The following is a 26,379-nucleotide window of genomic DNA, read 5'->3' as shown; positions in this document are numbered from 1 at the left end:
CAATAAGAGGCATTGTCCAATAAGACTGCAGTGCTTCGACTTGTACACCTTACCTATTTTCTGCTACTTGATACCCAAATCTCAATAAAATGCACGTTCAAGATCCAAAGACCAGTCTCAAATACATCCACAGAACACAAACTTCAAAAGTGAGAAAAGATTATAAATGCAAAGCCATCATGAAATGCATATATGTGTGTATATATAAAAAAGCCTTCTTCAATTTCCACCTCGCAAAGGAAACAAAAGCTGTTACTACTTGTTACTAATAACTAAAAATCCATGCCACAACCACTCTCACAACCATTCACGCACAACAACAGCATCATATCCAGGCTTTCTTTATTTCGCGGCCAATCTCTCTCTTTCCTCTCGAGCCACCTGTCCCCTTCAACGCCAAAGCCCCCCCTTTCCAGAGCAAAAGCAGCTTCGCGCACATTTTGCTCTTTCTTTACACACTTTCAAACATTCAAGAAAAAGAGAAGAAAAAGCAACCAAAAAAAAAAAAAAGAATAAATAGAACAACTGTCTCTCTTTCTTCAACCCCCTCACTCTTTCCCGACTCTTACTCCATCTGAGCAATAAAAAACGCAATATGTTGTTATAATGATAATGATGAAAAGGGGGCGGAAATATACTCTTTGAGGGAATGGGAGGATTTGCGTCGCTACTCATCTCTAGAATGCAGGAAAAAACCAGAAAATGAAGGCAGCGAAAAGAGGAATAAACAGGATTGAAGAAAAACGAGACGAATAAAAAAGCAGTGTAAGCAGAATGAAGAAGAGATATAATGCATCTTTCAGCCAAAATGAAAAAAAGAAAAAAAATGAAAGTGTAAAAAGCAAAAAGGTAAAGCAGTCCCATAATCTCCCGTTTCCTTTTCAAACGCCATGCAAATATCAAGCCTCCTCTCTTTATAAAGAAGGTCCAGACAACCACATGTCTGTCAGCTTCCCCTTACTCCTTCTTTTTATCTTTTCGTTTGTTTTTTTTTCTCCACGGGTGGGCGGGCTTCATAATTGCTTGCAGGCGTTGCAGCATTGATATGCATCACGATAGAAAAGCAACTGGGCGTCTCAACGCGCGCCTGAACGCAGGTGTGTCATTAACAGAGGTGGTTGGAGGGGTAGCAATTCATAGATCGCTCATGCAAATCATCAAAAGCATGAATGTCTCAAAGCATGATGCTTGGATATCAAGCATCATGCGTCAAGAACATCTTCAAAAACAATATAGAACAAACGGAGAAGTAGGGGATAAAGGAGACTGGTCGTAATGCAAATATACAACGAAAGGGATGAATTTCCTGAAGCACTCCAGTTCCGTGTCTATACATTGGCGCTCTTTGTTAATGACAGCCCACGCAATCTTGCACCCAGACCTGCGGCTGCATGTGAATGGCTTGATTCGATACGAGACAGCCTTGCAGCAGAGGTAAACTCGTTACTGGCCTCGTAGCTATACCGTATGCGGTCCATGGATTGTCGCATACGATCATATGATGGTCTTGCCCGATCCATGCTTGGTCGCGTGATCGGCACTTCAAGAGAGTAGCGGTTAGTCGCTGGCACTTCCGTTGAGTAGCGGTTGCCCGTGTAATTTGTGCTGTCACTGCCAGTCTGACTGTGGCCGATCTGCGTGGTCGTTCGCGTCACTGTTGATGGGGGGTATATTGGGCGGAGATCCTCGTCAACACTTGCATACTGATTGTGATTTCCTCGCGAGCTGCCAGATGACTTGCTCTTCTGGCTCTTCTCGTCGCTGATTGCTTCAATCGATTTGCTCTCTTGGCTCAGGTGAGCAAAGGCGCCCAGCCTCTCTTGCTCACGAACAATGTCGACATCATAAGGGAAAAAGACTTTCTGAAGAGCCTTGATGGCAAATCGTGGGAAGAGGCAGATGACAGGAACAAGCACAAATACGGCCCAGAAGGTGGCCTCTCCGTATATCTCCTTGGCCGCTCCATAAAACTGGTCAGATGAAGTAAAAGAGGTGTAAATGCCTGTCCAGAAGAAGATGAAGATGTCACTGAGGAAAACGATGAGTAGCATAAGCCAGTCCCATCGGTAGGTGTTCATCAAAATGTAAGCGTTGATCGTCAGAACAGCGGGGTGCGCAATGTACACTCCGAGGCGGAATCTGTCATCAATAACCAAGCCGTTTTCGGTCACAGGTCGTGCAGGCATGAATAGCAAGTACGGGATGTAGAAAACCATGATGGACTGGTAAATACCGTCAAGCATGTACAGCCTATTAGGTTGTTAGTAAAAATGCGCATTGAAAATGTTAAAGAGAGAGGGGGGGGGGGGGGGGGGACTAACCAAAACTTCTTCTGCGTCCATTCCAAGCGTTCAATACCACGGCGATACAATTGCGGTACGGCCAAGGAGACGGAGTCTGAAACGTCCTGGTCGAGAACACCCATGATGGCAACAGGCACCGAAGTGAAGAACAGATTAAACATCAGAATGTAGGTGTAATCAAAGAGATAGGTCATATCAAAGTTGGTGTAGATGGAATACCAGAAGATGCTGAAAGTCCAGACCATGTTCTTGTAGAAGAAGTTGGGAATAGACTCTCCCAGGCGACGGTACGACCAACGTCCATGAACAAGCACCAAGCGCTGCAAGAACCGGAACTGCGCTATAGCATAGTCAGAAGACATGGCAGCCTGTCGACCTTCGACACCAGCAATACCGACACCGACATCAGCCTCTTGAATCATGGCAACATCGTTGGCGCCGTCACCAATAGACAGAGTCATGACGTCCAGTCCGTTCTTGACCATGGAAACGACAGCGGCTTTTTGCGCAGGGCTGACACGGCAGCACAGAACAGAGCGGCACTGCTTGCAGAGAAGGAGGAATTTTTGCATCAGGCGCTCATTCAAGGCCCATCGAAGGGTGAAGCCATCAATGACCAATCCATGCGTGGGAGCCGGGGGCTCGTGATTCTTCATGGCAGCAGCAAGATCTTCATCGCTACCAGTCAAGCCAAATGATCGCAAATTCTCATCCAGACTCTTTTCAATGAGACCAATAAAGACGTCTTCGGCGCCTTCGCCTTCAGCAGCGTCCTCATCGACCTTGATGTTAATCAGTTCCATGTCGTTGTTGAGCAAGTTGCAGGAGAAACCAATGTTGATAGCAGTCTCCACCTTGTCGCCAGTCAAAACCCAGAGCTTGATACCGGCCTCACCCAGCAGCTGGATAGTGTCGGGAACGCCATCCTGGAGACGATCTTCAATAGCGGTACCGCCAAGAAGCATAAGATCCTGCTCAATGAGCTCGGCAACGGCCTCAAGCTTCTCCTCGCGGTCTTCAAGAGCGGCAGCGGCGATATCGTGTTCCTTTTTCCATGTGCGGTACTCCGATTCAGTGAGCTCCTTTGAAGCGATACACAAGGTACGCAGACCCTCGCGGGCAAACATTTCCAAGTGTTCGGCAGTGACTTGTCGCAGCTCCTTTTGCTCGCCCCTCCTGAGCCGAGCGTAGATGACGGAGTCGGCACCCTTGCAGAACAGAACAATTCGACCGTCGGGCATACGGATAATGGTACTCATTCGCTTTCTAGTGGAGTTGAACTCGATGGTGTTGAGAAGCGGGTAGTGACGATCCTCGCCCATGACGTTGACATTGATGCCATCCGAATTGTTACCCAGCACAGTGAAACCCATGTCGCGGGCGGTAGCAACCAAAGCTTCTTCATCGGGAGATTGTGCCTTGAAGATCATGGTTGGTGGATCACCAGGAGTGCGTTCAGCCATGACAGTGTGGCAAAGAGCCAAAGCAAGCATGAAGCTTTCGTTGGCCTGCTGCTGCTCGGTTCCGTGATGACCAGCCAAATCGGCAACAAAGTCCGGGGCAATAAAGGTAACAGCTTCGTCGTGGAGATAGGGATTGTCATGGATTTTACGGAGGCCAATGAGCGCTTGCACCTTGGCCTCTGCGATTTCGCCAAGAATTCTCTCAGATTCCTTTTCGACATCGACGCCGAGGCGCTTTTGCATACCAGCTTGGGCTTCAGTCCAGGCTTCTCCGTATGGCTGTCCGTTGATTGTAGCCTTCTTGAACTCCATGACGTTTTGGGTAAGAGTTCCCGTCTTGTCGGAGAAGATGTACTCAATCTGACCAACATCATCGGAGATGTTCCAAGTTTTGGGGACACAGGGTTGGTCGATTGGCTCGTAGTACATTTGCACGTCGCTGTAGATGAAGACTGCCTGCAAGGTTCGAACAATTTCCAGCGTGATATACAAGGAAATGGGGACCAAGTTCTGGAAGACGATGATGGCTGCCCAAAAGGTGACGAAACCAGTGACGCTAGAACTGCCGCCAATGGAGCCGAAATCAAAGAAATGCAGAGAAGCATCCGTTCGAGACCAGGCGACACCGTTGATGATGGCCGCGAGCAAACACATGATGGAGAGGATGATGAAGTTGGCAATGACGTTCCAGTTCATTTCACGGGCAATGCGCGCTCGCTTGCTAGGCGTGATACCAGCGTTCATCATGATTTTGGTGTCATGTCCGGTAAAGACGACAACGCCCAAGATCCATTCGGTGTTTCGCAGGTTGCAGCCACGCAGCATCAGGTTGTCAATGGTGATGGCCTCGGTCATCTCCTCGGGTTCTTCTTCCATATACCCAGGAATCTTTTGCTGCCATCTGATAGCACCGTTGTACTTGTACAAATTGGGTTGGGGAGCCTCGCTCTCGATGCGGAACTGGGCACGCTCGCAGTCACGAGCATGTTTAATGCCACGACCGCAGCGGAGAGCCTGTCGAACCTTGAGGTTGGTTTCGCCGTCGAGGTTTTTCGTTTCAACATAGCAAGCGCCGTCGGGATCGGAGGTGGACAGGATGATGACATCAGCAGGGAGTTCATCGTCCTTGTAAATACGCACGAAATCGCCGACTGTCAGGGTTTTCCAGGTGTCCTTTCCAAAGCGGGCACCCTTGGGTTCGATATCATAGTTGATCAGATCCGACTTCATGACGGCGGCGGCCGATGCTCGCTTCACGTCCTCCTCATCGGGTTCAAACCGGAGGGCGTTGGGAGTAGGCGAAGAAACAGGCGTCATCAGAATATCATCCGGGTTAGAGACGTAGGACTCGCGGCGTTCATGCGGCGATGCCATGGATTCGCGATGTCTTCTGGTGCGGACGGAGTCAATCGAGGCTCGGGGTTCGTCTTCGATGACAGGCATTTTGCGTTTCTGGCGCTCAGCGCGAGCCTTCTTGGACCATGTGCTCTGAATAGCACGCCACATGCGCCCAAAAAATCTCGAATTAGCTTTCTTAAATCTTCTCCAGGTGGAAACATTGTCCTCTTCGACATTAACGTTATTCCAGTTGTGAAGTCTATGGACAGGGGCATTGTTCAGTTCGTTATCAAGAATAGTTCTTCGGTAATCCTCAATGGCATCCTTGACGGCGGTAAGGGCAACAATGACAATAAGTGGGACAGCGTTCAATCCTGGATTGACAGTGCCGAAGATGGAAAAGGCCTACATATAAGAGTTGAAAGATTAAAGTTAGATACGGGGAGATTGGACGAAACTAGGGTGGATTAAAGGTTTTGACAGATGTACTTACACCCAAGATAATCAAGAACAAGAAGAAAATGTTGGCAATGTTGTGGAATTGAAACCACAAGTTCTTTGGAATGAACGAGAGAGGAGTGTACTTTGCAGTCCGGATCTTGTTTCGAGGGTACTCGGCAATGGGGTGGCCCTCTTCCAGCATGTCATCGGGGAGCGGCAAGTTGAAGTAGAGCTGGCGGTTCTCCTTGTCGTCCTCGGAGCCGTCATCGGACTGGGCGGTGGCATCTCCAGTAGGCTTGATGTCCTGGTCGTCTTGACCATCATCGCCGTCAGGGTTCTGCTCTGGAGCACCGGCACCACCTCGTCCGCTGCGGCGCTTCTCGCTGGCGCTGGACGTCGTCCTGTTGTGCTGCATGCGATCGAGCAGCGACTTGCGTTTTGTCGCGCTGCTCTTGACCGTCATCCTGCGGGTAGCCCATCTCGCCCTCTGCGTCTTGGCCAGCTTCGATTTGGGGCTGCCGCTGCCTTCAGCTGGCGGCGGCGGCGGCGGCGGTACGGAGTCGCTCATTGTGGCTGCGATGTCGCGGGCAATTGCCCGTTCAGCCGTTAATGGCCAGCCAGGTCGGGGATTGGAAGAGTCGGCGTCAAAACGAGTGACGGAGCCAACGATGGGATAATCGCTTCGAGGTAATCGATACTAGGGGGGATTCGACGGACACGATTCGGGGGGGGAACAGGCACGGCCCAGGGTCGAGGGCACGGTTCGTGGCGAACAGCGAGCGAGTGGTTGCTGGAGAGGAAGAGGCGCGAGACGGGAGGAAGGGACCCTTTGGGGTGCAGAGGCTGAAGCGCACCGAGGGCTCGACAAAGAACGTCGATGATGCACGTGTCGTCGCGGGCGACAATGAAGCTGGAGGTTGAGGGAGGCGGAGAAACAGTGCAGGAGCAGGAAAGAAGAATGAAAGCACGGGTATAGCAGATGGATCTACTGTCGCCTGTAACGTGGGCTGGGTGACGGGGAAAAAAAGTACATGTAGCCTTTAGCGGAGGTTACGGCGCGCTGTGGACTTAGTTCCCGGACCATCCGACCGACCGAATCCGATGGCGCAAACTCGACGATATTTCCAACCCCACACGAGGATGTCGTAAAAAAAAAAAAGAGAGAAGGGGAGTATCAGAAGGGGAATGCGAAGGAGAAGAAGGGTGCAGCGGGTTTAGCGCATGCTGGGGGGGGTTGGCGCTTCTTCTGTCTCTGGCCGTGTCGCTGTCTCTGCAGTCCATACCGATACCGACCTGAGGAGCCGCGAGAAGTGCATGGACACGAAATTGGTCAGCATGGGCACTTGCTCGCCGATGAGTCCGCACCGTTCCCCCAGGTATTTCCTAGTGGCCAGTACTTGCACAAGTGACGGACCGGCTGTGTGTAATCCATGCCGCTGGGCCTTCTAAATCGGTGCATCAGCGCAACGTCGTCATCGCGCCTAATGCCGTGCCCTGGTTGTAGCAGCAGCCTCTGCTCGCTCACACTACTCTACTGCGGGCAATATCTCGCTGTCTACATACAAACCGCCGTACGTCAGGGTGCAGTAGCAGCAGATCTGGCCCCGTGGCCTCTTTTATTTTTCTCTTCAGTTCCTTATCCTCGGCCACGGCCTTGTCCATCCGCGGGCATCGCGACTCGACGTCAACGGCACGGAGCACGGGTGATTGCTAAGACAGCGATCCAGAGGCTAGATCGCCCCGACCCCTTGAAGCGTGCCTATATTTGTACCACCTAATAACCGCAGGTCCTGGCCCATGTCCCACGAGTAACGCATGCAATGCCTCCATGCCTTCGCCAATCGCTGCGTGCACTGCACCTAGCCGGTGCTTGTTCTTGAACAGTACTTGTACAGTAGCAGCATCAATCAATTGCTTCTATTGTAGGCCGGTGGAGTGCGGGCCCCTCCCCGGAATAAGGCGGTGCCCACTGTGCACGGAGAACTGCAGCGCTCTATGTCCGGCAACAACTTGAAGTATCGCGCCCAGCGAGGTACCTTCAGGGCCGTATGGACAGGCTGCTCGGAATACGGACTTGAGCCCCTGGTTTCTGGCTCTTGACTTGCCTGAAGCACCGGGCGGCCAGCGGGCTCGAGGTACCGAACCAGCCACTGGCAGGGATGTCCTCAGCCTGCGCTACAGGTACTACCACGTTCCTATTACAAGCAGGAGCTGCGTCGAGCATCGCTACATGTACATGCACGCAACACGAGATGCATCCATCCCATCTGCAACGCCCAAAAGCCGGGCTGCTCTGTTTGGTAAGCCTGTCCGCGGAGTAGATGACAGAACCCGCGCTAGCAAGTCTAGACATATAAGAAATTTTTAAAATTTTCCTTTTTTCTCTTTAGCCTCATGGTTTTTTTGTCTCTGGCCGCTTCCTCCATCTTTTTTAAACTGTGGCGTCCACGCCTTCTGATCGACTACGGCGTGCACGACAGCCCCGATTGTCATGAGGCGCTCCGCACAGCCTAATTAAGAGCCCGGCGGAGGAGGCAGTGTCTGCGGTCTGCACCACCACCGGGGCCCTCTGAAGCAGCGAAGCAGCGCAGCCAGCGGATAAAGCCAAGGCTCGAGCTAGGAGGGACAAGAAAACGCCGTAAATACGAGGGGTCCGTCATCGAGGTTTGCTGTTTGTGGCTTTGCTTACACAAGCCGCCTCAACGTGGATGTGTCAGCTCCTTGTGGCAGCCATTTGCCTGACGGGCGCAATTAGTTATCGCCAAATAAGCGGCGCTAGGTTGATTCCAAGGTTTTCCGGCTCGCTGTCACTGAGTCGCTGCCGGAAGGGCGCCTGTCAGAATCTTCGGCAGAGGCTGGCGCTACGCGCTGAGGCCATCGCCACGCAGATGCATGCACGAGAACCCGCGCAGGTACGTGTCTTGTCTTGCCTCACAGGCCACTGCGAGCAAGCTTCAGGCGCATGCATGTACTAGAACAATTCGTCTGGAATAGGGGGCTCGTCCACTGCTGAGACAGCGGATTCCTGCCAGGGGATTGCGAGTGGGTACGTGCTCTGCGGTGCTCGTCCAGTATCAACTTGAAGTACATGTACCTTTCCATGCGGTGCTGCGACTGGCTCAGGGCGAGTCTTCACCTGCGCCAGCAAATTGCCTGTCGTGGCCCTGGTCTATCACGATACGATACGAACGAGTGCCGCTGGAGATGGGCCTCGCAATAGTCCGCGCGTAATAGAGGACCCTGGTTTAGTTTTGGAGGGGCCGCGAACACTCTCACTAGCACTTTGTAAATAAGGTACTCGTATCTACTGGAGCTGTATTCGTCGCGTGCACGGCATGCTTTTTAGTCGGCTTTGATATCAATACCACAAATAGATGCAGTTGAACAATGCTGCTTGCACGTGGGCATCTGTAATTGATGCCGATTCCAAACATTCTCACCAAGCCAAGGCCACGCATCTTGCGTCCCATGGAATCCATGGAATGCTTGTTTCGACCATGCCAAGCGCCGCATTCTCCATCGGCCACTGCCAGGTTGGGAAATTATCTACATGTGCCTACCTTCGGCAACACCATCAATCTACAGCTCTCAGGAAAGCGCTCACGCGAACGCAGGTTGGCAGCAAGTGTTCTACATTAGCACATAAAAGTCGCAACACGGGATCTCGCCTGAACAAGGCCTCAAAAGCTATTGGTAGCCATGCGCCGAGAACCCCCTTTCTAAAAAGCCGCGGCCGCTCTGCATCCAAAGCTCCTCAATGGCTCGACTCACATGCATCGTGTATAGCATCAGCCTCCTCAGGGACGAACCCCTCCAGCAGCCAGAGCCAAGCATTTGCGCTCCGCTCCTTCGAGAGCCCTCTTCGCCCGCCAAGCTGAACCTGGCTCGTCCGCTTCGTGCCGACCTGATTCGTACGGAAGGGAAATTTGGCGATGGCGCCAAGAGGGTCCTTTCAGGGGTGGGTTCCACGGCGAGCCATTGCTTTAGCCAGGGGTTTGAGCAATGCAAGTCACTCCTCTGCGACTGACCCAGCAGTTGAACTTGCAGTGGTGCCAGTACTCCGTACTACGACTTTTAGCGTCAATGCTTGGCCTTGAGCCAAGCCTGCTCGTGCTAACAAACTGCTGGTGTCAATTTCGGAGTCTGGAAATATATTGCTCATGATCCTGGCCTGCAGGACTGCTGCCAGCACAACTATATTCCCGATGCATCGCAATTAATATGCTGCGGACTTAAGTCATCTTCCCAGTCCCGTCGTCGTCGTTGCTTTCTGTTCCTGGTCGGTACTCGCGTTCTTCCAAGTGGCCGGTTACCGGAAACTGTCCTGAGCTATCCTATCACATCTCGTCCTACCGGCGCAGAGGTCTTCTCCGCCAGAGTACGTAGCCGAAATAAGGCCCAGCCCAAGAATTCAGGGATAGCATGAGCTGCCTAGGCGCAGATCTGGCCGCTGCCTACCACTGCCTTGGCTACGAAAGGGGAGACGAGCCGGGTTTGTGACTTTCTCTCCTGCTTGCTTGCTTTATTGAATCTCTACCCATCGTATACTCCCTGCCAAGCCCAGACGAGAGAAAGCTTGTCGAAGCTTGGCCCGTATACTGTACGTGTACACTCCATAGTTGGCAATTACTTGGCATAGGGGCGCAGAGAGGTGTTTCGAAATGAGCCTCCACCCCTTTCGCCGGGATATCAGATCTCGCAAATGGTGGACTCCGGAGCTGGTGTACTCCGCAGGGCATGTTTTTGCGTGGTAGGAAATATGTGAGACATAACTTTTGACGGTGCTTGTACCATTACCTCTCCCCACTGCTCAAAGCCTAACTGAGGCTGGGGCTGCGGGATGTTCCTCATGCACATCCAGCCTCTTTCACTTGCGTGCTTGTCTAAGAACGAGACACGTTTGTCTTGTTTGGCGCGTGGCACTGGCCGCCTCCTCCAATCCTTTGTGCCATGGCTCAAGACTCGGCAGCTAGTGGTATATACTCGGTGCTATATTAGCATTTCGGGTTCGGGCGTCAGCAATCGCGCGTCGTTGCTAACACACACTTCATTCCCCGTCCAAGGTTTGTGTTAGGGGGGCATAGCCCTACAAGCGGCGTCTCACGTTGCGGCATGGCCAGAGATCCTCCAGGCACGGCGTCGCATTACGGAGCCCGAAAGGAGATTAACGGACAAGGCATACCGATCCTCCAGAGTCAACCAACGGATTGCCATGCTCCGAGTTGAGCTGAAACACGGCCGTGTAGCCGCTCGCCTGTTACCCTGTATCTGCTATTTTTTGCCACTCGAAAGACAAATTAAAATATAAAGATGTACGTACTCTTTGGAGGCTTAGAAAAGAACTTTGCGGGTGATGACTGGCGTTCCAACAAGGTTCGAGCTTGAGGCGTGGAACATTGCCTGGGAGTAGTGTGGTCGTAATATGGGTTTCTTGAATTCGTCCGCTGTCCGTCTGATTGTGCATTTTACCAGGCTCGGCTGCAAAGCCTAATGCCACCGTCCGCCATGTCAGCAAAGCTCTTGGCAGAGGATGCTGTCAATTGAATTTGTCTCGCACCCAGCAGGATAAGAGAAGAATACGGTGCAGATCTTGTAGATCTCCCAAGGATCAGTCACATGGCGATCGTCAATGGCTCGGGTCCTTTTGGGCGAACGAATGCTGAGCTCAAAGGGAAGAACACAAGTACACAAGTACCCTGTCCAGATCGGCCGTCGCCTGCGCCACACCCGGCGATCAGGTAAGCCAGGATGCTGCGCCATGAAACACCAACAGCTGGGCGCTAATTGGCTGGTGGGGACCTGCTCTTTCACGACAAACCTCACTCTAGGGCATCTCACCCAGCGCAGCGCCCAAAGGATTGCCAGCTATCAGGCGCCACAACAATAAGAACAGCATCAGGGGATAGGCATCGCCGACAAGGTGCGGCAACAGGACAGCCATGCCTGGAAAACCAAAGGGGAATAAGAGCATCCTGTCGTATTTCCAGCCATCCTCTCCGCATAGGCCATCGTCCCAGACCTCAACGCTATCGTTCAGAGATACGTCTCCACCGGCGCCGTCATCGCCGCTCAGCTACAAGGCTACGCCCGTTGCGAAGAAGACCGCTCCCCTGGAAATCGGTGCCTCTGATGAGGAAGCTGGCGATGAAGAATTCTCGGATGACTCTCTGGAAGATCTATCAGCTCTTCTAGGGCGAGAACGGCCCGGCCACACGCCCCCAGCAAACCATACTTTGTTTTCTACTCCAAAGGCCAAGAGGACGGCAACAGGGCCTTATTTGTCCCCGTATAAGCCCAAACACAAGTTTGATCTCAAAGCCCTAGCCAAGGATGCACGCCGGGATAATGCCATCAATGCAAGCTCCGTGAGAGCAAAAGCATCTGCGGATGAGCCTTCGTCACCACCACGAGGAGAGGCCTTTGACCTTGCTTTTACTGATATCGTCAAAGAAAAGAGCGGGCAAGATGCACACAAAGTGCTCAGGGCTGTGCAAAGAGCGGAGCCGATACAGTCCCAGCCTCAATACTGCTTCTTCAAGAAAGACTACAGAGTCCTCCCGAGCTCGCCTGTCCCAAAACTCCCTCGAGGCTCGCCTTGGAGCTTGTTAACCCAGGGCAATCAAGCGGCTAGAGAACGAAACCTCACCTCTGGCATTCCGCAAAACATCTTGGCGAAGAAAGGTGGCTTGCCGGATTCTCTATTTGAGTGGATCTTGGATGAGCTATGTATCCAGAGGTCTTCCCTTATCAGACGTGAATACTGCATCATCATCAGCAGTTGTCACGATCAAGTGGATAGGATGCTGACCCCTGGTCGATTGGAAGACCTTTTTCTTCGACTTGGAGCTACCGACGAGATCAAAACTCGGGATTCTGAGATTGCCGTCTCAAAATTGAACCAGGAGCCATATCAGGATCGTGACTGGTCATGTCTGGAGTCATTCTTGGTTCTTTTATCCGAGGTCTCCGACCACTTGTCAACAGAATCTGCCATCTATGCATCCCAGATTCTGCTCCGAATGTCTATGGATAAGCTTTTGATCTACAACATCGACTTATTGGCGGCATACGAAGAGGCAATTGAAAAGCTAACTAATGCAATCCCCCGCTCATTATGGGATTCATTTGTAAGTAGCCCTCTTTCCAGCATCTTTAAGCCTGCTTCACAAGTGCTAATCTGCCCAGTGTGTTGACGCATGCTCAATTTTGCACGCCACAGTCAAGATTCAGCATATTAGGGCGAATGCTCTGCAATGCCTATCTATTCGCAACGTCAGGACACATGAAGTCCGGAGAAGACTTGCAATTTCATTCTTGTTCAACGACCCCAGCCTAGGTCGCCAATCTCCTGAAACGGTATTTACAGTTAGAAGCATCATTGATCGTCTTGGCGAGGATGATTTCAATATTACCTCGCAAACCGACTTTGCGGAACTCAAAGCCATGATTATCATTCTAGATATCGCGGTTGATGATGGATCGCCGCCAGAGTCAAACAACCCAGAAGATAATCAGAAGTTTAATCAAGATGTCGACGAGCTCGCCACAAAGCTCAGAGAGATTTGGCGCAAGATTAACGATTCGGGCATGAAGATTACGCGCACCGAAGCGAAAAGCGTTGTCGAATGGGTCCAGCAACGCCTCTCCAATACCGTTCGGACACGTAAAAAGGCAAAGCAGAGCATTTTTGATATTCCGGGCCAGGAGGACCTCGCGTCTCTGCCCAAGCAGCAGGAGTACATGGCCAAGTTTTTCAAAAAGATACCCAAGCCGCAAGCAGAGAGCGATTGAAGAAAGAAGAAATCAGGAGCATTTCTTGTAATTGATGTTATTTGGTATTGCATTGATGGATTTGAGAGACAATGGCGTTGGAGAGCATATATCGGGTAGCCCGCGGGCCTGAGGATTTGTTTCATTGAGTATTTGATTAGAAGAACGAAACTTAGCTTTGTAATGACATATGATACAACATCTAAGCTAGAAAAAAAAGCACAGACTAAGTCGACAAAATGCATGCCTCGGAGCTTTCAACATGCTGGCCCCTCTACTCTCTCATCTTCCCCCCCTTTCTCGAATCAAGGTAATAAGATATATGTTGCCAAGTGATTTCTGGAATGAATCTAATCGTAATATTTGCGGTTGGGGTTCTTTCCAAATAGGTTCTCTCGTACGGCCGGTGCCGCGGCGTGTTCTAGCAGCTGCAATCGGGCCTCTAGGGTGTTGTCAATGTCAATCTTTCCCTTTCCGCCGAGGATGATGATGCCGCCGGCACTACAGTGAACACCCAAGTCAGTAATTTGAACATGCCCCGCGAACATCTGTGAACCGGTGCTATAACGTACGTTGAATCATCTAGGGGATTGGACTCGTCAATTGTGGCGGAAACGTCCTTGCCAACCTCCTTCTTGTACTCCTTGGCCGCCTCCTCAACGGCCTTCTTGACAGCATCGTAGTCCGCCTTCTTGGCCTGAAGCTGCACCTCCGACTCGTTCATGGCGTAGAAGCCCTCCAGCACGAGCCCGGTCAGCGTCTTCTGGTACTTATCCTTGTCGCTAACCCCCGAGGCGAGCTGCTTCCGGGCCTCGTCGAAGATGCTGTCGAGCAGCTCCTGCCGGGCACCGAGCACCTTGAGCCGTGTCTTGTTGGCGACGGTCGACCGGGTGATTTGCTGGGACATGGTGGCCTGCTTGAACTTTTTCTCGTACTGGGTGTCGATGGCGTCGGTCTCCTGGCGGACGAGCTTTGACTTTTCGATCTCGAACTCCTCGTTGGCCTTGATCTCGATCTCGCGGGCCTTTTCCATGGCTTCCTGCTTGATGAAGGCGGTCATCTTGCGGAGCTCATTGTCGACCTATATAGCCGAAAGATATCTTTGATTAGCATTTACGTATTCGAATCCGGGGCCCTGTAGCGGTTTGGGATGAACCTGCCTGCTGGTCGGATAAGGCGTGTTGCGACATCTTGGCTAGGCGGGGAGATGATGATGACGTTGAAGCAATGCGAAAGGGACTCGGTATGGCAAGGCCTGGGAAGGGAATCGAATAGGCCTATGTCCTCTTCTTCCCAACGATGTGAAAAGATGTGGCGGGAGGGTGGTTGAGAGTCTTGCTGGTGGAAGCTCTGGATGCGTGAGGGATGAAGCGTAATATCTCGGAGCTGTGATGTTGCTGCTTGGATGCAAGTGTGGAGCAGCGCTACAGCGGGTTAAGAGAGCGCTGTAGCGCTATTGGCACGTTGGACGGCGTCGCACCTACTTCTGGAGCCGCGACTGGCGCACCGCCACAGCCTTGTCAACGGCAGCCTTTTTGGAGGCTGCATTTACTTGTAATCACGGAGTACCTACATGAAATCGCATGATTGCTTGGCTTTGTACTTGTGTCTGGCTCCTCTTCATTATCCCTCTATGAAGTATGTGCATGGCAAAGGTTTTCATGAAACTTCCCCTTTTGTAGCATACCTAGGACAAAAGCACAAGGAGCAATATCCCAGCAGCTCGGTTTGATGACGAGTGTCACATGACCTCACCAGCCACATCCTGGCCCAGAGCTCTCCCCCCAGCGTATTATGCACCTCTTGCTGCAGCTCAGCACGCGGTGCTCCATTCGCATACCGCTTGACGTCGTCAGGTGGCTCTGCATGATTTATCGAGCGCCAACGCAACTCTCTGCACGCTGCCTCACCCGTTGGGCCCCAGCTGATTTAGTCTCGCTATCCGGACGAATTACTTGCGACCACTGCCGCGTTTTTGGGGGGCTGGCTCCTTCAACCGCTACGACGGTCCATCACGAGTGTACACCACATTGTAACGATACCGCAGAGTGCGCTCGACTCGAACCAGGGGTCCAGCTGCCAGTACACGCTCGGTGACATCCTGTCGACGGAAGCGACGGGCAGGCCGAAAGCTATATCAACATTTCTTTTCTCCCCCCATCGACGACGAGAAATAGGGAGGGAAATCAGGGTGAAACACTCTGCAGCTTCCTTTTACAGCCTTGTTTCGATATTCGATATCCAACCTGCCCAGCACATAGCACCTATACCTATGCGACGACCGGGCATCTTATTGAGCATATCTACCGGTGGATGACCTCAGGTCCGGAGACGGCGTAATGGGGCCTATTGGGAACATCTCCCCCCGGAGGGAGCATCGCTGTATGCACGCGCAACCAGTCCCTGAGTCAGGGCGATGGAACACTTCGAAGCTCTTGCATCTTGCTAACACCACGCAGCTAGGAATCCTCGTTGGCCTGATCTCGACTAGTGTTCAAAGTATAGGCCTCACTTTGCAGCGAAAATCACATATCCTCGAAGACGAAAAGGGGCCGCACGATGTTCGCCGGCCGCCATATCGGAGAAGGAGGTGGCAGGTGGGCATGGGCATGTTTGTCATTGCGAATATCCTAGGGAGCACCGTCCAGATATCGACGCTGCCGCTGCCCGTCCTCTCGACGCTCCAGGCCGCGGGGCTGGTGTTCAATTCAATATGCGCGACGCTCATTCTCAGCGAGCCGTTTACTCGGTGGTCCCTATGCGGCACCCTGCTGGTCAGCGCTGGAGCAGTCTTGATCGCCATCTTTGGAGCCATTCCATCACCGGCCCACGAGCTGGATGAGCTTTTGGAGTTGTTGGCCCGGAAGCCGTTTATTGTTTGGATGATACTCCAGGCATTATTTGTCGTGTCGCTGGCTGTCGTTACAGACGTGACCACTCATCTCTCCAACTTGTCGCACAACGCCAAATTCCGCCTAATACGTGGCATAAGCTACGGTGTCATCAGTGGAGACCTCTCAGCACACTCTTTATTATTTGCGAAATCCGCCGTCGAGCTCCTCATCAAGACAATAGGCGGCAAGAACCAATTTCTTCGCTGGCAATCTTGGGCAATCGTCCTTGGCCTTGTTTCTTTAGCTCTCTGCCAGCTTTACTATTTGCATCGCGGCCTGAAACTAGTTTCCACTTCCGTCTTATATCCTCTTGTTTTTTGCGTATACAACATCATCGCCATCCTGGATGGCTTAATTTACTTCAACCAGACGAGCCTCATCTCAACACTTCGCGCCTGCCTCATCACCGTAGGCACCATCATTCTTCTATCAGGAGTCTTGGCCCTATCCTGGCGGTTAAGTGACGAGCAGCATGCTCCGGCAGTTGGTCAGTCTTCGTTGGCTCCTGGTCTTGGGCTCGTTGACGATACGGAGGGTGAGGAAGAATCACTAATGGGCCCAGAAGCCGCCGCTGAGATTGAAGACGAGCTGCCTTCTACGGCATACCAAACATTCCCCGTCATACATGGCGATACCGCTCCTCTGACACCGACGCGCAAGAAGAGTTTGGGTTGGGTGGAGCGAGATGAAATCTGGGGAGAGTTACAAGACCAAGATGAACCTACCACGCCTGCTGGGCGGCGCCGCTCGATGACGCTTCCGATGAGAACCGAATCAACGCCGTTACTGCCGCCTGTAAAGAGGGTGATGAGTGGCGTGAGCTTGACGGGCCAGCCGAGTTCCAGCGCAGATCCCTCTCCTCGAAAGTTTGCCCGCCGACGGAGGAAGAGCACTGGGTTCCCAGGTTTGGTTGCGCGCCGAAATCTTCGAAGGGACTCGGCCTTTTCAGATACCCTTGGTGGCTTACTCTCGTTGAACTGGCTGAGGCGCCACAACAGAAGTACTTCTATGGGCGATACCAGCATAGTAAACGAAAGCAGCCCGTCGCGTCAACGTTATAGAGATGACCCGGAAGAGGAAAGAGGTTCGGATGGCAGGGCCAACGACTCAAATGTATGAGTCTACAAAAAGAAGAAGAGGAAGAGGAAGAAAATGAGGGGATACAATAAATTTGATGTCGATTTGAGAGGGACATCTTTTAGACTATTAATCATTGACTGAGAGCTGACGTGAAAGGAGGCGTGTTTTGGGCATTCTGATCTCCAGCTTGAATTTTTCTTGGAGATTGAGAGAGTCTAAAGACGGCTACTTTGTTTTAGTCCTCGATTTCATTTTATTTCATATTATACCACGATGGGAATCTAGTTTGTTCATGGCGGGTTTGCATTGCGATAGATGCTGGGAAGCAAATTTGCAGGAGAATATTCAGGAGGCACTTTTCATATCCATACTTTTTTTTTTCCCCTTACCCCGAATCTTTTTTTTGTTCTAGCGAGTTTTAAATTACTCACGATATGTATTTTTACTAGTTCTTTTTTTAGGCATCAAAACATTTTTTATTCTGGCATGGGAGTGGCTGATTTTCTATTTTATCATGCTAAGGGTAAGAAAGAGCTTAGAAGCAGGGATGAAAAGAGAAAGAAAGGTTCATATTAAAAATATTACTTTTGGGAATTAGGTAGAGCAAGACTTATATAACAAACTTTGTGTGCAAACGCTATGGGATATAAAAACTTGACAAGAAAGAAGCTGTTCATACATGATGTGATGTTTGAGCCTTGAAAAAAAAAAAGAGTTTTTGAGAGATGTGTGTAGTAATAACCGTGACTTTTGGTGGTTTTTTTTTTATGTAGATGAAATCATTAATTTAACATTTTTTCTTCATTTCACGCTCCCCTTTTGGCTTCTTACAAACCGCCATAGTTTCTCTTTTGATCAATGATGTAGTAGCGCTCGATTTCCTTGCGCTCTTTGAGGAGACAGGCAATGGCAAGGATCAGGAGAGCATCGATACCTTTTTTTGGATACTGTTAGTCGATTTTTCTCAATTCTTTTTTTTTTTCTTTTCTAGAAAATGATATATATACGTACCGACCATGCCAAAGATGGCTGTGAAAAGGTCAGTGACAAAGGCGTTTGCGAAACTGGCCATGTTTGTGGAGCATCCGCGCAGCAGAGCGGCCGCGGCAGGGCTGGGACAGGCAGAGTCTGTGACAAAGGCGGGAGTTGTGGCGTTGAGGTAGCCGCAGCATTGGAACTGTGTTTTTTGTGGTCAGTATACGGTGTTATTTTGTACATTTAATGCTGTTTTTGTTTCCCCCCCATATGTATACGGGAAAAGGGGGAGAAATAGGGGGGTTCGCATACCGAAACCTGCACCAACGACTGAATCGACGAATCCTGATCCTCATAAACCGGCAGAAATGTCTCCTTCAACGTCAACGTCATGATCCAGAGGTACAAGCCCACCGCCAGCGTGAAGACGGCGCACACGGTAATCATGTAGCCGCTGATCTTGAGCAGGTTGCGCTTGACCAGCGCCATGGCCGGCACGGTGAAGAGGAACGTGACGAGGATGAAGATTGCGTTGACGATGCCCACGACGAGGGGGAAGCGCTGGTAGAGCAGGTGGCGCGTGGCGTCCTGGCCGTCGGTGGGCGTCTTGTCCTTGAGGTTCATGGCGGCGATGGAGAAGCCGAGCTCCATGGCGCCGGAGGCGAGGAAGAGGAGGTCGGCGATGACCGTGGCGACGAAGACTTTGTCAGGCATTTTGAAGGCTCTTTTTTTTTTTTGGTGTAGTTATATGTCGAATAAAAAAAAAAGAATTTGCAGTTTTCGGTTCTTTTTCGTTTCCCTCTCGATTTTCTTTCTTTATTTGTCACTTGAATTTGACGACCGGCGTCTAAAACCTCTTCCTTGAAATCCCAAAAAGCTGAAGTTTGAAAAAAATATAGTAACCAAGACCTAAGCTCGGTATACAAGAATCGTAAACGAAAAAAATGAAAAAAAAAAAAAAATGGACTAGTAGAACGAATGCATTGGCTATCAGAAACCTCAACTGCCCGGCAGTTTTTACAAAGAGAAGCAGACACAAGAGGTCGCTAGTAGCCTTACAAGAAGAGAAGTGAAAAAAAAAAAGGAAACTAAGAAGGAAAAAATGGGATTAGAGTCACGCACCAGGCATGAAGAGAAAGAAAGGGAAAAAAAGAGAAAGAGAGAGGAAACAAGAAGAAAAATTGAAACTAGAAAAAAAGAGACTATACGAAACTCTTGCCCCCCCTCGCCAGGCGCTTGGCTCTTCAGACGGGCAGGTTTCTGGTCGAGGTCCTTCGAACAGGCGGTGTTTCAGGAATGAAAGGTGAAGCAGAAGCGCCGCGCGACAGGGGCGAGTGGCCAATCAGCGGCCCGGATTGGGACCCCGAGTCGCCTGATTGGGGAGTCGTCGAGGGGGGGACCTGGAAACGAACAAGAGGCGGCGGCTTGCTTGGCGTTTTGGAAGCGGTTTTGGGGGTATGGATGTTTTTTTGGGCGCAGTTCCAATATGGGCTGATCATTTCGTTGGCAATTTCGCTGCCGTGGTGTTGTTCAATGCGTCTCTTGTCATTTTGACAGGCACCCAGTAGGTTGATAGTATTTAGACATCGCCGCAGCATATTTTTGCAAGGCCGCATGAGATGAAGCATCATTTCACTTTTATTTCTTCATTTCTTCATCTTCTTTTTTACTAGCAATTGAATCCTATCGCTTGTTGCTCGCCCGAGTGAACAGCAAAACGGATCAAGGTGCTCTAAGCCCCCTTCCACTGGACAAGATGCCCGTTTTCGGCCTTTGCTCGCCCGCCGCCCTCGATACGAACGACTCCATCTCGCTTCTCAGAGGATGAAGAAGAGAGAGAAAGAGAGGCAAACGGAATGCGGCCTCACATCTCAGGCAGCGCCTCGGCTGTCGCCTGATTTCTTGCCGCCTCTTTTCTTAGGCAACAAGAAAACCACATCAGGCCGGTGAGAATTTGGCAATCTTCAGCCCAGCTCTTCGCTTTAGCAAAACTCTCCGCCACGGCCTATGCTTATAAGGGGGGATACAGGCCCCGTAACCTGCTCGCTACCCGTGGGCGCGACACGGTAAGCCTGCACTGTACGGGATCGCGACTGGGGTGGCACAGCACGGCAGCAGCTCCAGCTTTGCTCAGCCAGCCATGGCACCGCGCTCAGCCGTCAATTGGCAATCAGGTGGAGTAGGCCGAGTGGACGCACGGCTTTGACGTACATGCAGTCCTGTAGACAAGCTGCTGATTCCCCTTGCTATGAAGAACCTGGTGGTGTAAATGCCGTGTCATGGCAGCTTACCAGCAGAGCACGGCTCCTTTCCGCATAACAGCAGCTGCAGCGTACAGTAAGTACTTGTATATGCTGTAGTCCATCACATCAGCGCTCCGGGGACAAGCGCGTAGCACATGCCCATGCTGTTCAGGCAGTTTGCAATTCGCCGCGGCCATATAGCCTGGTGGAACCCCAATTCGGTAGGCCGTGGTGGCTGGAGAATCCTTCGCGCACTGTGGCCAGCCCTGCTGCGTTAGCTGCCTAAAGTGGCAATGGCCCCCATTTCTGCTGCTGCCCCAAGCTTTTCTGACAGCCGCTGCGAACTTGGCGCGCCTTGGAGCAGGCGACGCAAAATGAAGGTGTCCTGGCTGCTGTGCGGCCCCCAGCTCGATATACAGACAGTGCAGGCCTGGGCGGGCGCTGCCTTGCCCTGCGGTGCTGCCACTGTATCCGCGTGAATCGAGAGCACGGTTCTCGCTAGGACGGATTCGGGGGGGACGATTATCTGCATCATTGATTGCATCAATGATTGCATCGAGCTGGCATGTACGGAGTACTACAGTATCAGTAAGTCGGCAGTGTCTCTGTTTGTCTGTGGGCCGTAGTGGTACATTGGCATGGCCCGTGTTTGTCAGCTCGATGTGGACATGCTCGCAGTCTGCAATATTGGTGGCACGCGCTTTAAAGTACTCGAGGTACCTGTCTGCAGCATCCCATCCCATAGGTACGCATACGAGAGATGGAACCAAGAGAACGGCAGAGCAGCACAAACAAGGTCCAGGGCCTCGCGTCAGCCCTCACGCGTCGCTTCCCCGTAAAAAGGTGAAACCCTTCCAGCCCCATGACTGGCACTCATCAGATTGCTGGTAGCCATCAAAATAAGAATAGCATTACTGGGCATCTGGAATGGAGCAGCAACGGCACTTCGCAACCATTCAGCTGCTCCATTGTATTTCCTTCTCGCCCGCGTCTCTCCCCTCCTAATTTCACGAAGAAAAGTGGAAGAATGGCACTTACGGAGCAATTCCGTAGTGTGATAGGACCAAGGGCTAGACAAAAGTTCGCCAAAATAGCAGCGGTGCCGCGGCTGCACCTGAAAGCTATCATGTCATTCATGCAGTACGCAGGGGCTTCCTGCGGCGCGGTTCTGCAGCGTTTTTCTGCAGTGTTTTTTTTCTTCTTCGGCGCCGTGCTAGCAATTCCGAAAATCGAAGCCTGGCAGGGGGTAATTGAGAATAAGCGGCGAGCCGTCAAAGGCAGGTCTCACCTTCTTACAATTCCGTGATAAGGCTCCCAGGTATCTTGTTGTTGCATATGCAACACGCCCTGGGCAAAGCTCGCACGCAATTCTGATAGAGCTGCCGCGTGTCGGTACTTGCGTGACGCCCTGATCTCGACGCCTCTGTTGAAAGCGTCCTGGGACAAACTCCACCGCGTGCTTACGGGTGCTAATGCTCAGCCGTTGTTCTGATCAATAGGATGCCGGATTCCCCTGCTGCATCTGCCGACCACCAGTCTGCAGCAAGACACCATCGGAGTGGAGGCCCTGTTCGCTGCTGACGGTCACAATGTGCGTGCCAGGTTTGCACATGGCTAAAGAATGGAGGATGACGGTCGAGAAGCGAGTCCAGCCTCTGACCCCTGAGGGCTGAAGTGGAAGTGCAAGCAAGCGAGCCAACGACATCCCATCCTGATGCAGCCATCCACAGTCACAGTCTGGGTCAAGTGACGAAAGCAGAGCGTTGAGAGAGCAGACAAGAAGAGACGCAGAGACAGAGGCTTGATTGGGCGAATCAAGATTCGACCGCTTTCGCTTTCGGTGTGGGATACGGAGCACCCAGAACCCGGAAGCCATCCAGAGTGGCTCCTGGCGTGCCGTAATACGAGAACAAAGGGCAAAGTCAATTTCCCTGCGTCTGATCAGTGGGTGGGAGGCTAGTCGTTATGGAGAGGCGGCGCGAGCGTCCCGTAGATCTCATCATCACTTTACCTGGCCTGCCTTATCCTTTTACCTTGTCCTCTAACCTTAGTTGAGCGCATCATCTTTTCTTGTTTCTGTCTAGATGCTTCGTATTATTAGCTCGCGCGTCCAGACACGGCAAAGTGAAGATCGAACCAGCACGACAGGCGAGTGCGAGAGAGGGGGCCAAGATAGTACTGTACCGAGCGGGCCACCTGTGCTTGTTTTTGCCTGTACTGTACGCTGTCATCCGCATGCAAACAAAGAGATAGATGCATTACACTGTGCATTACACTGTATCTGGTACAAGCGCTGCACATTGTACCGGGCATCCATCTGCTTCTACGCATTAGTAACGCGTGATTTTTAAGAGACTGCTGCACGGAGTACGGAGTGCATACATGTCCTTAATCGGCCCATATGGGATGGAAGCTTTGCTGATCCACCGCTTGGTGTCGAGTCTCTCTGCAAGTGCAAGAACAGAACATGAAGGCTGGGAGAGCCGGGCTAATACAGTGCCGAGACGCGCGCCTGTCTGCACGGTAGGGCCCCGCCCGGATGCTGACTTTATTTCGCAGCCCCGCTCTTTTCTTCGGTGCCGGGTGCCAACTTTGGAGCGCCGAAGCTGGCGCTGCGCTGGGCGTTGCAGCCAAGCTAGGCCGTGCTATCAGGAGCCACGCCGCGTTATGCCGCCCGCGTCCTGTTTTCTGCGCAGCCAAAGGCGTCTGGCAGGCTGGCACCGGCAGCAGGCTAGCGTTGACAATGACAGCCCAGGCCATGTCGCATCGCCAAATCCTCACGCAGCCGCGCTCACAAAAACACCCGCTCCACGCCAGCTAAAACCCCTCCGGCCTGCAAGCGCCCCGACAGAGCACTAGCGCTCGGCATAGGGGTCCTCGGGGCAGGCGCAGGCTGGGCGTACTAAAGCAGCGATGGCACCAGTAGCACCCGCTAGATTCCTCTCGCTCTCCGCGCCTCTTGCCCGCTTGCCCACCTGTTTCGCACCGCCACCGTGCGCACCCGCCGCCTCCCACTGGCCTCCTGCCGTGCTCGCAGCTCTCTCCAGCACCTCTAAACGGCATTAGGGCCCCTCTGCCACCCAAGGCCAAGTTCCCTTTTTCTACCGCCTGTCCCTCTCCGCCCAAGCAGAAAAAACCCGCCAGATCCAGTATAGATCCATCGGCACCACGCTCAAAGCAGTATCTCCACCACTCGTTGCCTTTTCCAGCGCCGTGTGATACAAGTCGACGACGATTGGATTCGGATTAGGATTGGCATTGGCAGTTTATAGTCGCCGTCGCAGTTGCAACCGCGATTCCCTTCTCGACAATGGCCGACATCACCGACCAGCACGACCAGACATCGCCCGCGGACCTGGACGACGCGCACTCGGTGGGCAATGGCAACAACGCGAACAACGAGAACCGCGGCGTCAAGCGACAGCGCCCGGCCGCCGACGACGACGACGACGACGACGATAAGGGCGGTCGTGAGCGCCGCAAGATAGAGATCAAATTCATCAGCGATAAGTCGAGGCGTCACATCACCTTTTCCAAGCGCAAGGCGGGCATCATGAAGAAGGTATGTGCTGATGCAATCACTTTGGACACGAGTCGAAGCTTGCTCCCCTCTTCAACCACCAAAAAAAAAAAAAATACCTTCTCTCTCCAAGCTGTCTTGTTTTGGTCAACGCGCGCGCGCCACCGACCAGATCAAGAACTTGCTGTCAATTCTGGCCTTCCGCTGGATCCGAACTTTACTCGCACCAGAGCTCCACAGCTAACGATGAATCTTCTCTCTACTCTAGGCATATGAGTTATCTGTCCTGACAGGCACTCAAGTTCTCCTGCTGGTCGTCTCCGAGACGGGCCTGGTTTATACCTTTACGACCCCCAAGCTCCAGCCGCTTGTTACCAAGGCCGAGGGCAAGAATTTGATCCAGGTATGCAATTCTAGTCAAAAGGCTGTTGCTGCGAGCCATGCCGAAATGTCTTTCCCTTTGCCCCCATCCTTCCTCTACCAGGGAAGCTGGATATTGTGCGACAAATCAGCTGCCAAACGACCCTCTTCACGCATTCACCCACCTTCTTTTCGAGACCTTGTTACTGATCGGTTTGTTCAATAGGCATGCCTCAACGCACCTGAGCCCGCGACGGGCAGTGAAAATGGAGTGGACGGTGGTGACCAAGTCGACTCTCCTGAAGAGCCTCCCAGCCATTTGCCACCGCAGAGCCGCCCTGGCATGCCCCAGAATCCTCATATGGGCCCTGGAGGCTACATGCCGCCTAGTATGCCCATGGATCCTCAGCAAGCTCTGGCATATCAGAGCTATGTGCAGCGTAACCAGGCTTATGGCTCTGGCATGCCTCCGCAGCCAGGAATGCCTCCCAGCTCTCATCATCAGTCATAGTAGGATCATGACTATGGGGACATACTGTAAGCTAAAGCTTGCAATCGCTTATGCCCAGCCTTGAACAACCCTTGGAGATCTTCTCGGGCCTTGAGTCGTCTCCAGGATGTTGCTACAACATTATGCAAATGTTCTAGTTCGGCGTTGATGACGTGTTGATATGCTTTCCATATCTGTTCTTTTTATTTTATTTTACACTCAATGTTGCGCTTTCCCACATTACCAAGTTTTTTTTTCTCACTTCGACTTCTTTTCGATGTTTCAAATTTTGGAGCTACGCGGACGTTGATGCCTTTTTATTTCCACCGGGAAAGAGGATCCAACTCAGGACACCAAGAAGATGTGCAGCCTTTTTGCTGCGCTGACTCTGCCAAGATCTACCCTTTTATATTCTCAGTCCCGGAAAGGTTTAGAGGCGTTTTTGTATCTGTGGCACCTCTCGTTTTGAAGCGTCTACGGCGTGTGTTAAAGGAGGGCTGAGCACTGTATCGATTACGACAAGAATGGACGTTGGCGGCGGCCTTTTGTGCAAGAATTTTGAAGTCTTGTATGCGAAAGAGAGTTCTCTCAGATCTCGCTACTGACGTGGAGGGTTCCAGCTTTAGGGCATGGTTTGAGCGAGATGCGGCATCCCTCAGGCTGAGGCACAGCGATCTCAGGAATTAGGTTGGTACTTTTAGGTGGCAGGTCTGGGCAGGTTTGGACTTTGGGAGGTTGGAAGCGGATATGGGAGGGAGGGCAGAATGATGCTGGGCGGATGATAATGGACACACGAGGGCATGATTTGTTGATGGCAGGAAAAAACGATAAGGACATCAGACGATTTGATGAATCTAGCTTGCCGAACAACAGAGGTTTTTCTCCTTTCTATTTCCTGCGATGCTAATGAAGTATGTTTCAATGTAACTGTGAATTGTCTCTTTTTCCCATCCCCAGATTCCAACCCACTAGATCGAGTCAGTGCGCGCGGCACGGAGAAGCAAGATTCGCGATCTCCCAAATGGCCTCTTTGAGGTTAGAAGAAAAGACAAAAAAAAAAAACCGTCTCCCTTACCTACTACACACGTTTTGGCATAGATCAGCCCTGCGAGACTGCTTGAATAGGCAATTTTCTGACCCCCCTTAGCTGAAGCGGAGAGGCGGGCCCAGCCGGGCGCGTGCCATTATTCATGCTCCCTCTTTTTTTTTTTTTTCGGGTGATTAGATTTTTTTTTTCTGGTCCGTCCTTTGCCATACTTGGTGTATCTATCCTGGATTGGGGAAGATGGGTTGCCTTTTTTGGTTGAGGGGGGAGGATGTGATTGGGAGATTTTGGGAGAGAGACAGAATAGGGAATAGGGAATTTTTTCTTTTTCTTCTTTGCTGCTTTTGGAAGAAATGAGTGTTGTGATATTTATTTACTTTTTTTTTTTTTTTTTTAATCTTCTGGTTATATTGAGAATATCTTTTTCCTTTACGTTTGGACGGTTTTTGGTTGATAG

At 51.7% G+C, this 26,379-nt stretch overlaps 9 protein-coding genes across 9 annotated transcripts; 4 read left to right on the top strand and 5 right to left on the bottom strand.

Annotated features, from left to right (window-relative positions):
- Positions 1–167: 167 nt before the first annotated feature.
- Positions 168–7,019, bottom strand: TrAtP1_008920 (uncharacterized protein). The gene is made up of 3 exons (XM_014087108.2): positions 5,598–7,019; positions 2,322–5,509; positions 168–2,250 (listed from the first exon to the last, which is right to left on the bottom strand). The coding sequence occupies exons 1-3, from the start codon at positions 6,111–6,113 to the stop codon at positions 1,329–1,331; spliced, it is 4,626 nt and encodes a 1,541-aa protein (XP_013942583.2). The 5' UTR covers positions 6,114–7,019; the 3' UTR covers positions 168–1,328.
- Positions 7,020–8,919: 1,900 nt separating this feature from the next.
- TrAtP1_008919 (uncharacterized protein) lies at positions 8,920–9,423 on the top strand (the record flags this gene model as incomplete). Its single annotated transcript, XM_066114098.1, has 1 exon — positions 8,920–9,423. The coding sequence occupies one exon, from the start codon at positions 8,920–8,922 to the stop codon at positions 9,421–9,423; it is 504 nt and encodes a 167-aa protein (XP_065970191.1).
- Positions 9,424–11,341: 1,918 nt separating this feature from the next.
- TrAtP1_008918 (uncharacterized protein) lies at positions 11,342–13,451 on the top strand. The gene is made up of 2 exons (XM_014087107.2): positions 11,342–12,672; positions 12,731–13,451. Exons 1-2 carry the CDS (start codon positions 11,485–11,487, stop codon positions 13,334–13,336), a joined length of 1,794 nt encoding a protein of 597 aa, XP_013942582.2. The 5' UTR covers positions 11,342–11,484; the 3' UTR covers positions 13,337–13,451.
- Positions 13,452–14,793, bottom strand: TrAtP1_008917 (uncharacterized protein). The gene is made up of 3 exons (XM_014087106.2): positions 14,476–14,793; positions 13,888–14,396; positions 13,452–13,816 (listed from the first exon to the last, which is right to left on the bottom strand). The coding sequence occupies exons 1-3, from the start codon at positions 14,503–14,505 to the stop codon at positions 13,666–13,668; spliced, it is 690 nt and encodes a 229-aa protein (XP_013942581.1). The 5' UTR covers positions 14,506–14,793; the 3' UTR covers positions 13,452–13,665.
- An 861-nt stretch (positions 14,794–15,654) lies between these two features.
- On the top strand, positions 15,655–17,328 carry TrAtP1_008916 (uncharacterized protein; the record flags this gene model as incomplete). Its single annotated transcript, XM_066114097.1, has 1 exon — positions 15,655–17,328. The coding sequence occupies one exon, from the start codon at positions 15,655–15,657 to the stop codon at positions 17,326–17,328; it is 1,674 nt and encodes a 557-aa protein (XP_065970190.1).
- A 788-nt stretch (positions 17,329–18,116) lies between these two features.
- Positions 18,117–18,978, bottom strand: TrAtP1_008915 (uncharacterized protein; the record flags this gene model as incomplete). The annotated part of the gene is made up of 3 exons (XM_014087104.2): positions 18,117–18,223; positions 18,301–18,466; positions 18,577–18,978. The coding sequence occupies 3 exons, from the start codon at positions 18,976–18,978 to the stop codon at positions 18,117–18,119; spliced, it is 675 nt and encodes a 224-aa protein (XP_013942579.1).
- Positions 18,979–19,508: 530 nt separating this feature from the next.
- On the bottom strand, positions 19,509–20,190 carry TrAtP1_008914 (uncharacterized protein; the record flags this gene model as incomplete). Its single annotated transcript, XM_066114096.1, has 1 exon — positions 19,509–20,190. The coding sequence occupies exon 1, from the start codon at positions 19,893–19,895 to the stop codon at positions 19,509–19,511; it is 387 nt and encodes a 128-aa protein (XP_065970189.1). The 5' UTR covers positions 19,896–20,190.
- Positions 20,191–21,999: 1,809 nt separating this feature from the next.
- Positions 22,000–22,383, bottom strand: TrAtP1_008913 (uncharacterized protein; the record flags this gene model as incomplete). Its single annotated transcript, XM_066114095.1, has 1 exon — positions 22,000–22,383. One exon carries the CDS (start codon positions 22,381–22,383, stop codon positions 22,000–22,002), a length of 384 nt encoding a protein of 127 aa, XP_065970188.1.
- Positions 22,384–23,817: 1,434 nt separating this feature from the next.
- On the top strand, positions 23,818–24,898 carry TrAtP1_008912 (uncharacterized protein; the record flags this gene model as incomplete). Its single annotated transcript, XM_014087306.2, has 3 exons — positions 23,818–24,069; positions 24,296–24,430; positions 24,614–24,898. The coding sequence occupies 3 exons, from the start codon at positions 23,818–23,820 to the stop codon at positions 24,896–24,898; spliced, it is 672 nt and encodes a 223-aa protein (XP_013942781.1).
- Between the last annotated feature and the right edge of the window lie 1,481 nt (positions 24,899–26,379).

Source organism: Trichoderma atroviride, chromosome 4, assembly GCF_020647795.1.
Source record: "Trichoderma atroviride chromosome 4, complete sequence".
In the NCBI taxonomy this organism is placed as follows: Eukaryota; Fungi; Ascomycota; class Sordariomycetes; order Hypocreales; family Hypocreaceae; genus Trichoderma; species Trichoderma atroviride.
This window is presented reverse-complemented; position numbering and strand designations above follow the sequence as displayed.